Below are 11,869 nucleotides of genomic sequence, written 5' to 3' on the forward strand. Positions count from 1 at the left end.
ATCGAGTAAAACCCATGATACCCTGTCTTCCCTAGCAAAGTCTGCACAGCAAATAGGAAACACGTGTGAGGGACTTTGTTGCTTATAGCCCAGCCAACCACTCACTGCCAAATCAAGGGTGGGTGAAAAGCTGTAAAAATTGGTCCCACAGAACCTGAAAAAACAAACAAACCCAAAAACAATAGAAAAACAAGCTCCCATCCCTACCCTTACCCCCCCCCCTCCACCCCCCCAGCTCAGTGTCCAATTCCATACAGCCAGTTCTTCATGATGTACTTCTCCCTCAGGCGAGCGGCCTGGACGTCGGGGGGATCCATGGGGTTTTTGGCTCGCAGGTCCAGGTGATGAGCACCGCTGGGGATCAGGATGCTGATGAGGTCAGGGGACAGCGACCTCATGACCCCGCTGCCAGACCACGGGTCCAGCAGTCCGTTACTGGGGGACAGAGTCATGGGGTCAAACATTCTGTTTGTCGTTTTCGTGCATTATGAATGAATGACGACAACGTTAGGGAGGGCGTGCAGACCCACTTTAGTCTATTTTCATGGAGGTTCCCTGGTTATTTTTAGCAAGAACCATTTGCGCATGTGCGTTGCAGTTTCCTTTCTTTTCTGGGACACTGAAAGGCTAAAATTTTGTCGTGGAAATCATACTGATGAAAGGATTTTGAACATTTTTGATGACTAATTTTTGCAAGTTTACAAGATATATTTGGTTTTATAATTACACCTGTTATTTACTCTTGTCTTCTATGTTTACTTTGAGCCTGTTTCTTGTTATATATCTGCCATTACATATTCGAACTGATCCTTTTATAAACTCTGCCAAAAAGTTGTCCGAACAAAGGCTGTGCAAACTCAGAGAAGCCAGTTACAGTGGAGGGCTGCCTGTGTCGTCATATGACCTACTTCTCACTGTGTGAGCGACGAACAGTCCACCACGAAAGTGGGCCTGCACACCCTCTTTATTATTTGATGAGTTCACTTAACTTAACCCCTTGACTGCTGAACACTTCACTTAACCCCTTGACTGCTGCATCTTGGTGAAATGGGATCGATGCGACATGAGTCTGAAGCGCAGTTACAACTTTTTTGTGTGCAGTTATCAATGGTGTAACTGATTTTTTTCTGAACAAAAGTAATGCAGCTCAGTTACAACTTTTTTGTGTGTAGTTATCAATGGTGTAACTGATTTTTTTCTGAACAAAAGTAATGCACCTCCAAGATGAAGAAATCCAGATGTTACAGTGATTGACATCCTGACCTGTAGGCGGTGTCTTATCTCACTGAGGTGACAGACCTTCAGTGACAAGCATACTGGTTAGCAGCAGTCAAATGGCAAGCCTTTATCATTCTTTACAGTTAATGATTTATCAAATCTCTTTTTCTTTTTCTTTTTTTCAGCAATCTTATGTTTTGTGGATAAGTAGCAAGAAGATTCAGCAGCATTAAAACATATTAAACAATCATCCCACAGTGAGAAGCAATTCAGAAACAACAGTGTTCATCCCTTTCATTTCAATACCAGGATAAAACATGACAATTAAAACAAAATATCTTCAATGAAATGCATGTCTTAATACTGAAATGAAGTGAAACAAAGGAAGAAAAAAAAGTATTTGCCTCCCCCCCTCCCCCCTCCCACAAGCTATTACAGAAATCCATATTGTAACACAAAAATGCTCCCACCCATACCAGGCAGTTCTGAATTAATGAGTCCCAGCTTAATAAACACGCACACATGACGTTGCCCATGAATGACTGAACAGAATACCAGTAAGTATTTTTGTGGTTTTTAAGAAAAACCTTAACTAAACCTCCCTGGAAGTCTAATCATGGATCAACAGGAAGTATGATTAAAAAAGAAAAAAAGAAAAAAAAGATTACTACTGAGCCCATAAAACCTGCAAATGGAGAAAATCTGTATAAAACAACAACTGCCACTTGTAAAATTGGTTGCATCCAAGTAAGTCTTATTCCACAGCTGACAGTTCTGTTTTTCTTTCCTATACTTTCTCCAATTACAGATCAATAATTCTCTCAAATATTTTCACCGAAACGGTTTCCATGCCAGCACGCTCTCTACCTGAAAATGATGTTGGAGGCGGAGGTGATGTTTTTGCCCCAGAAGCTGAGCGACATCCAGTCCTCTCTGGGCAACACACCCCAAGTGGCCTTGCATTCAGCAGCATAGGCTTTGAAGTCCCAGGGCATACTGAAGAACATCCTGGTGTCGTTGTTACAGCACATGGGCATCACCATCTCTGTGCAAGCCTGTCAGACAGTGACACAAACAGTTTATGGTAATGATGATAATGATAACAACCACACACACACACACACACACACACACACACACACACAATTAATAAACAAATAAATAAAAAGAAATTTTCTATCTAAAATTACGTTTAAATAACATACTTACGGTGACCCACTAGTGCAGACTCCAACAGGGGTCTGACATTCCTGTCCTGTGCAAACTACTATCCGTCTATGCGGAGAAAACAAAAGTAACTACAGCCGATAAACTCCCGGAAGTAGGTAACCTCCCCTTTGCCCCCCTGAGTAGCGCCCTCTTTTTCCGGCAATAATAAAAATGATGATGATAATGATGATGATGATGATGATAATGATAATACTAATACTACTAATAATAATATTGATAATATTGATAATAATAATTATAATAATGAAATGAAAAGAACAATAACAATAATAATATCAATACTACTACTACTTCTTCTAATGATACTACTACTGCTACTTCTGATATAATGCAGATTTAGAAAATCACACCTCTCAGGCAGGGAGCTCATGGTGTTTACAACAAAAAGTTACACACACATAACTACACATTCATCAAGTACACCATGCAAAAACAAGTGTGCGCGCACACACAAATGTGCAAAGAAACACAACTGTGCACAAGCACAACACCCTGACAGCCAAAGTTCAAGCCGCCACACAACCCGTCCGTTGGCGCAAGTTGCTTCACTGACACAGATACAGAAGAACGGTGAACCAGACCCATCCACTCCCAGTGCAGTGGCAGCCATACACATAGAAAGTCTCTGGGAGGCCTCTTGTTGATGGCTTATTCCCAAGGATGGGAGAAAGGCCCAAGCATCAACAGAATTCTTACCTGGTCTCTTGGAGGCATTTTATTGACGGCCTAAACCCCAGGAAGGTTGAAATGACCAAGCATCAACAATTCTTACCTGCTCTCTTGGGCATCTCTTGTTGATGGCTAGTACCCTAAGAGGTGTGAATTGCCCATGCAATCAACAATTCTTACCTGGCCTCTTATTGACGGCCTATACCCCAGGATGGGAGAAAGGCCCAGACATCAATAAAATTCTTACCTGGCTTCTTGGAGGTCTCTTGTTGACAGCCCTTACTCCAGGATGTGTGAAAGGACCAAGCATCAACAATTTTTACCTGCTCTCTTCGGCGTCTCTTGATTGATAACGGCCGATACCCAAAGAAGTGTGAAAAGTCCAAACATCAACGATTCTCACCTGGTAATCCCAGCCCAGGTCGCCCAGGTCGTCAGAGGCCTGTTGGGAGATGTTGAGGCAGGAGGCCTGTCCTGTGTGGTTGAAGTACATCTTCACCCCCTCTGACAGCTGCTGCAGCAGTTCCTTCCCCTGGTACGGCTGGGAGAGGAACTTGCAGAACTCCTGCCCAGAAAGTTTCACTTTCACTTTCAGTTTCAAAGGGGGCGAAAAGCATGCTGGACTGATCCATAATGTGTTACACCACAATGACTCAATCTATAAAAATGTAATAACCACAAAGAGGTTGTATGGAGGGACGGAGGGGGTAATCAGATGCCTGTCTTTCAAATAAAATAGACCTAGCACAGCTGGTTAGGCTTTGAGAGTCTCCAAAATGATGAGAAAGAAAATGAAAAGAGAAAGAAACAAACAAATGAAAGAAAGAAAAAAAAAGAAATATATATATATATATTTCTTCTTCTTATATATAATATATATATATATATATATATATATATATATACACACACACACATATATATCTACACACACACACACACACACACACACACACACAGAACTGACCTTGATGGGCCAGGCAGGCAGTGGCTCCAGGAAGGCAGCAGGGTAGGGGTAATCCACCATGGCCAGGTTACCGTAGATATTGACCAGCCACCCCACCATGGCCTCCAGGTCCCCCTTGGTCTTCAGCGGGGTGCACAGACTGAACGTCCGACTGATGAATTCCAGACCCTCAGCTGCACAAGGGAGTTTCTATTTCTTCTTCTTCTTCGTCCATGGGCTGCAAGTCCCACGTTCACTCATATGTACACGAGTGGGCTTGTATGTGTATGACCGTTTTTACCCCGCCATGAAGGCAGCCATACTCTGTTTTCAGGGGTGTGCATGCTGGGTATGTTCTTGGTTCCATAACCCACCGCTGACATGGATTACAGGATCTTTAACAAGTGTATTTGATCTTCTGCTTGCGTATACACATGAAAGGGGTTCAGGCACTAGCAGATCTGCACATATGCTGACCTGGGAGATCGGAAAAATCTCCACCCTTTACCCACCGGGTGCCGTTACTGAGATTCGAACCTGGGACCCTCAGATTGAAAGTCCAACGCTTCAGCCACTCTGTTATTGCACCCGTCATTTCCATTTCAACCCTATGACTTCTGAACCTTGGCGAAACTGAGGTCAGTGAGGCACAGACTTGAAGTGCAACATTGTCTTGCGTACTTTTAAAAGGTGCAACTGGTTTCAGTGAACAAAAGTAACGCCACCCTCAGAAGGAGAAGTTGGAATAGATGATGGTGACCAACATCCTGACCTGCAATCTCAATCTTACCTCAGTCAAGCAACAGCCCTTCACCGGTGACTAAATTTGTCAGAAGCAGTTAAGGGTTTATATGCCATCTTTTACTTTCTACTCGTAATATGTATGTACATATATCTAGGACTTCACACCACTCTCTAACGCTTCTGAGATAATGAAAGTGATTCTGATTCTGACAATGAAAGTTATTCTAATTCTAAGTCTCTTAGATGAGACTATAAACTGAGGTTCTGTGTGCAGCATACACATTGTGCACGTAAAAGAACTCATGGCAACAATCGGGTTGTCTCTGGCAAAATTCTTTAGAAAAATCTACTTCGATAGTAAAATAGACACTAGACAGAAAAACAAGGGGTGGCACTGTACTGTGGCTATGCGCTATCCCCGGGGAGAGCAATCTCATTTTCACATAAGAGAAATCTGTTGCGACAAAAATTCAGTGCAGTACAATACAAAATATAATACAATCTGTATGTATCACCTACTTCATACCAATCTTACTTTCTTTAAGAGAGATAATAACTGATATTTTGGAGCTGTTTTATATACTATGTTCTTTTGTATGTTTCAAATGTGCTATTGATCTTTTTTTCTTTTCTTTTTTTAATTCATGAATACATGTAAAATGTTATTTCACTAAAATAATATGTCATGCTATACAATTATCTTGTCACCAACACACCAATTTTCCTTGTGTCTTTATGAATTAAAGTCATTTGATTGATTGACTGACTGACTAACTGACTGATTGACTGATTGATTCATTGACTGATGGATAAAAGCGATTGTGATTCTGAAAGAAATAAAACAAAATAAACAATGTCACCAGTGACTCACGAGAAGACAGGCTGGAAAGGGCGATCCAGGAAGCACCAATGTTGTCCACACACTGCGGCGACCCTGTAAGGAACGTCCTCTCCACAATGCTGAAGTAACTGTCACACTGGGACAGCCCTTCAAACATCCAGATGGGGGCAGAGGCTGCCAGAGCACTGAAAAAAACAGGACTTATTTTGGGGGTTTCTGAACTACACCTTATATATTTCACAACTACAGCTGTCATAAATATCAAAAGCAATACATTTCTACAACTATGTGTTCATTCTGCCTTATACATGTTGTTGGCACTGTGTGCTTATCTTGTATGTGGACTCTGACTGAAATAATTAGAACGCCATCAGCAAAGTTTACCTAAAACAGTAAAAGTGACTTCAATGTACTCTTTAGCGTATTGTTCTTCTTCCACTGAGTGATAGAAATGATACCTTATTTTGGGGTTTTGTATGTGTGTTTAGTTATTTGTTGTTGCTTTTCTGGATGCTCATTGTATTATTTAAAAAAAAAAAAAAATGTTATTAGGAAAAGTGTTTGAAAAAAAAATCCATGCACACAATCCCAAGTTCTTGTGTTTTTATTTTTTAAATGACAATAATAATGCCTTTCTATTCCAAGGTAATGAAAAAGAGACTTGACTGGGAGAAGCCAGTCTGGACCTCCATGACAGGCACAGTGGAGGAATGTTCATGATAACTTACATCGCATCAAGCCCGTGAGAAATTAAAGGGCATGAGAAAATTTGACAATCACTGGGAGAAAAACATATAGCTAAACAAACTTGGTGATGAAAACAAACGTCCAGCAGAAGAATGCGTGATACATTGCTATTAAACTAAGTTCATCAAACAAAAAACAAACTGATTTTACCTGAGAAAAAAACAAACAAACACAAAACTGTCATAAATTACGCAGTCATAATCGACAAGGTTTGGTTACTGCATTCTCATGTCTGACAAAAAAAAAAAAAAAGAATTCATCTGACAAAAAAACAAACAAACAAAAAAAACTGTCATAAATGATGTTGTCATACCCGATAACCAGGTTCGGATATCGCAGTCTCATCCAGGCAGCCAGCATGCCACCATAGGAGCCACCCATGACAATGACAGGGCTGTTGTGTGCTCCGGGCACTGTCTGCTTTATGTAGCGGATCAACTCTGCAAAGTCTGCCAGTGCCTGCTCAGCTGTCATGTAGTTCAGCATGGAGGCGTTCTGCCAGTGGAGACAATTGTTATTTGGTGTAAATTAATATCCATCCTATTTCTGTGTGAAGGTGTCATGGCAGAATCTGACAGGCCTTGGAGTTCGAGGCCCCATTTCGGTATTGGTTTTGTGTCCTTGGGAAAGACATTTTCTTCTTCTTCTTCTTCTGTGGTCGTGGGCTGCAACTCCCACATTCACTCGTATATACATGAGAGGGCTTTTACGTGTATGACCGTTTTTACCACGCCATGTAGGCAGCCATACTCTGCTTTCAGGGGTGTGCATACTGGGTATGTACTTGTTTCCATAACCCACCGAACGCTGACATGGATTACATGATCTTTAATATGCGTATTTGATCTTTTGCTTGCGTATACACACGAAAGGGGTTCAGGCACTAGCAGGTCTGCACATATGTAGACCTGGGAGATCAGAAATATCTCCACCTTTTACCCACCAGGTGCCGTCACCGAGATTCAAACCCGGGACCCTCAGATTGAAAGTCCAACGCTTTAACCATTCAGCTATTGCGCCTGTCGACATTTTACTCTGATTTTCCTGACTCCAACTAAGTGTAAATGGGCACCTGACTTTGGCTGGGGGTGGTTAAAATGATGGAAGGAGAGGACTTGGCCTGCCTTCCTGTGCAAAGCCACAGACACAGTGCCTGTGAATTCACTGTACTGATGGCTGAAAAAAAAGCCATGGGGCTTTTCTTGTGAACTTGTGTATTAGACAACCAAAATTTGTTTTGGCTGAAAAATTTACTTTGTTGAAATTATTTTGATGTAAAAACAACCCACCCCCTCTCCCCACCCCTAACATATATATGCATCCAGAAACTTCTTTAAAGTATGTTGGAATAAATTATGACAAATAACTGAGCAGCACACACACATGCGTATACAGTCACACACATGTATACATGTGCACGTACAAAAACACTAAAAGTGAAAGAGACATACTCACTCTTTCTATTTTTTCTAAACACCAAAACACAGATGTTACAAACACACAAACTACAGATTGCTATTCATCGTGATCATCATGATCATATATTATTATTTCATGCTAATCAACATTGACTGTTTGGAAAGTGGACTGAAATGAGTAGATCAAATAACTTATTTTCCATAAAAGTTCAAAACGCAAGAACATTTTACCAAATAGGAATGCGTTCCATACGGCATGGATTCCCCATAGTATCGATGTTCAGCAAACACTAAGAGGGCCTTGAACTCTGGGGCGATGTCCCACATGAAGCCCTGAAAATAAGATCAAACACAATGATGATAAATTCAAATTTGAGAAACAAACTGCAGAATAAAGACATAAGCATTATAAATACTTAGTAATTAACCAATCATAAATCAATATCTTCTAACTGATTAAGTCGTGTTTAAAGTATACATGTATGAATGTATGTACTGACCTTGATTTACACTAATTACAGGCTTCTGTGGAATATTGATAGCTGTCTTCATGATCACTAATATTGGTTTTATTATCAGTTTAATAACAACAATTGGTCTAGGGTCATCTCTTGCTGATATTGACTACTTGAGTGTGAATTTAGACCTTTAAAACATTAAAAGACAATATCATGAACATGACAAGAACATATGCATCATCTGAGCATTTCAAACCTTTTGAATTATTGAAACTTTGCTGTTTACAGAGATGTAAACTTGTGTATTTTATAATCTTTATACATTCTGCATCAGGCAAATGATGTATCATTTATATATATAATCAATAATGATTAGAAAAACTATGAATTACATAATATAAAGTGTGCATATTTGTAAATGAGTGTGTGTGCTTGTGTGTCTGTCAATGGATGTATGTGTGAATGTGTGTGTGCATGTGTGCGTGCGTGTATGTGCAACAGTATGTTGCTCTGTGTGTGTGTGTGTGTGTGTGAGTGTGTGTGTGTCTGTGTCTGTGCATATATATATATACATCCATGGATGTGTGAGTCACTGTAATTGAGTATCAGCACAGACAGGGAGACACACAGAGACAATAACAAACTTTTGTAGTGCTTTTCTTCTTTTTTTCAGATATAGAGAGTTTATGATGAACACACAGAGAGAAGGGGCAGACTCACAAACAGAAGAGCAGACAGACAGACAGGAAACAAAAGCTGGGGCAAAGAGAGCTCTAGAGACAGATATATGGGGAAGAAACAGTGACTGAGTGAGCAATGGAGACTAGTAGAGCAAAGAGAAAGGGAAAGAGAGAGCAAGAGAAAGATACAGAACAAACAAACAAACAAAAAGATCATAATATATATCAGTTGTTAGTACTGACAGTGTTGTTACAAAACCAAGTGATGTCTCCTTCGTTCCCAGTATAAAAGAAAATCGGGCCACCGTTGTCATTCCAAAACTGGTTGGCAACGAGGTAACGCTGCTGGAATATCTGTTCATTGTGGAATCCAAAATGGTCCACCTGCGCAAAGACATAAAATAAAGATACATAACCAGCTACCACCACAAAACGTACACACACACACACACACACACACACAAAAGACACATGGAAATTTTTTTTTTTAATAAAAATTCAATACAGCATAATCATAATAAAAAATTATAGGCATTACATTTGCAATACAAATATTCAAGAGAAAAATGTGTAAATTTATACCTATTTCAGTATTTGCTAACATCTGGAATGAAAACCTGCATAAATGACAAAATTATTATTTTTAAATCATTTGGATAAAATACCCAGATTTGTGCAGTTAATCAGAGGCTTTGGTTAATAATATAACTGCATGCATTGCACTAATTTGCAGGCCACTACACAAAAGCAATATTTGAATATTTAAACTGATAATATCATAATTGAAGGGGCATAAGCTTCACATCGTACACATTTACAGAAACCCCTACACAACTAGACTACTATGCATAGTTTCAGTTTCAGTAGCTCAAGGAGGCATCACTGCGTTCGGACAAATCCATATACGCTACACCACATCTGCCAAGCAGATGCCTGACCAGTGGTTTACTGTATTACTGTATCAAGTGTGTGGACTCTGTCCTTCAGGATCAGGATTAGGATATACATATTGCAGGGGCCAATATGGCCATCATCGCAACGGCACTTGGGAGAGTGCATGCAACAACAACAACAACAACAAAAACCCAAAAAAAACAGCTACTGTTGATGATGGAAAACAGTAGCTGGCAGGAATCTTTTGATGGCCGCCTTGAATGCTGCGGTCATCCCTGCACTCACAACTCTTTCCTCCAGCTGATTCCATTCTGCTGTTGTTTTTACAAAAAATGAGTTCTTTAGCTGATCTGTCTGACAGAATGGAATGACAAAGCCCTTGCTGTTAATGAAAATTCTTCTTTCTACAATATTGTCTGTACCATGGTCTTTATATGATGTAGACTTGGATCTTCTACTGGTCTTACTTGCAGGTGTCAAGAACTTTCCAGGTGGTAAGACGGGTATTTGACTGTCAACAATCCTAAACATTGCAGTGAGTCATAACTCGTATGATTATGTGATGGTCCTCTAAAGGTAGTATTTTTTTTAATTTGTAGCATTTACGTCAAGCAGCCTGGATCCCTTGATCTGTAGTCCCTGGTAATGAATCTGACGGCCTGGTGTTAAATTCTCTCCAACCCGCAAGGCAGTTTCAGTTTCAATAGCTCAAGGAGGTGTCCCTGCGTTCGGACAAATCCATATATGCTACACCACATCTGCCAAGCACATGCCTGACCAGCAGCATAACCCAACACGCTTAGTCAGGCCTTGAGAAAAAAAAGAAAAAAAAAAGAAAGGGTGAATAAATAATAGATAAATACATTAAAAAAAAACCAAAAAAAAACAAACAAACAAAAACTACTACTAATAATAATAATAATATGTATAAGGCGCAAAAACTTGATGAAGTCAACTATAAGCGTACATAAATAAAAAAAAATTAAAAAATTTTTAAGTAGTAATAATAATAACAATAATAATAATAATAATAATAATAAATAATTTTTTTTTTAAAAGACAGCAATGATGATAAATAAGCAAATAAATGTAAAACATGGAGACACACATTCACACATACACCCACATATGCATAACAGATATGCACCAAACATGCAGTTTCACAGATATGAAAGCACAGTCAAATACACATAAACGTACATGAGCCCCGACACACACACACACACACACACACACACACACACACACACGTTACCCTGCACCTCCTCTACCCCCCTCCTCCACACACTCATTTCTAGGCTACGTATAACAGCTTCCACGACACACACACACACACACACACACACACACACACCACAGATGAACCCTTACTTGCACAAGCACACACACATACGCCTATATCCCCCACCCCCAACCCAACACACATATATACAAAGATATATATATATATGCACACCCGCACGTTCCAATATTCCATTGCTCCCACAGTGTAGGCATGCATACACACACATACCTCATCATCTACCCCCCCTCACCCACCGATTTGCAAAGCATCGTGCTCTACCTTTCATGCTAGACTTACGGAAAGCAATAATAGATGAATCAATGTGTACGATTTGAACCTCTTTGCAAGTGAACACACACAGACACACACGCACACGCACGCACGCGCGCGCACACATCGCGCGGTATGCTCGTGAAGTTGACTGGAGACGTGCAGTTGAGTGGAGCAGACTGAACTTAACGAGCAAAACAGAAAATGAGACAAAATGAGACACTGTTACAAGCAGTGTCAGTGAATGCCTACATTTTGAGTCAGGTACAACGTTTTGTAGCTGAATCCACTGGGCAAAGCATTATGAATCTTCGGATTATAAGGCGAGTGAAATTTTCCAAGGATTATTGCTCTGCTTGAGTGCAGGTAAACCAGAAAAAGAAAACCGAAAACTTTCAGCACGTCTACCATTTTGAACACAATTGTTGTCATGTGATTTTCACCCTTATGAGGAAATAACTCTAAACTG

The 11,869-nt window shown here is 40.1% G+C and overlaps 1 protein-coding gene across 1 annotated transcript; it reads right to left on the minus strand.

Annotated features, from left to right (window-relative positions):
- Positions 1–218: 218 nt before the first annotated feature.
- LOC143298853 (lysosomal Pro-X carboxypeptidase-like) lies at positions 219–11,832 on the minus strand. Its single transcript, XM_076611853.1, has 9 exons — positions 11,653–11,832; positions 9,195–9,335; positions 8,045–8,146; positions 6,709–6,890; positions 5,679–5,833; positions 4,085–4,257; positions 3,521–3,682; positions 2,086–2,273; positions 219–435 (listed from the first exon to the last, which is right to left on the minus strand). The coding sequence occupies exons 1-9, from the start codon at positions 11,830–11,832 to the stop codon at positions 237–239; spliced, it is 1,482 nt and encodes a 493-aa protein (XP_076467968.1). The 3' UTR covers positions 219–236.
- Positions 11,833–11,869: the final 37 nt, after the last annotated feature.

The sequence above is a fragment of the Babylonia areolata genome, chromosome 24, assembly GCF_041734735.1.
Source record: "Babylonia areolata isolate BAREFJ2019XMU chromosome 24, ASM4173473v1, whole genome shotgun sequence".
Taxonomy (NCBI): Eukaryota; Metazoa; Mollusca; class Gastropoda; order Neogastropoda; family Buccinidae; genus Babylonia; species Babylonia areolata.

Coding starts and splice junctions, on each gene's coding strand:
- LOC143298853 (XM_076611853.1), bottom strand. CDS start 11,832: ATGACAACAATTGTGTTCAAAATGGTAGACGTGCTGAAAGTTTTCGGT. Junction 4,258..5,678: donor CCTTTCCAGCCTGTCTTCTC/GTGAGTCACTGG, acceptor TCCCTTGTGCAG/CTGAGGGTCTGGAATTCATC. Junction 3,683..4,084: donor TGCCTGCCTGGCCCATCAAG/GTCAGTTCTGTG, acceptor CTTTCTGGGCAG/GAGTTCTGCAAGTTCCTCTC.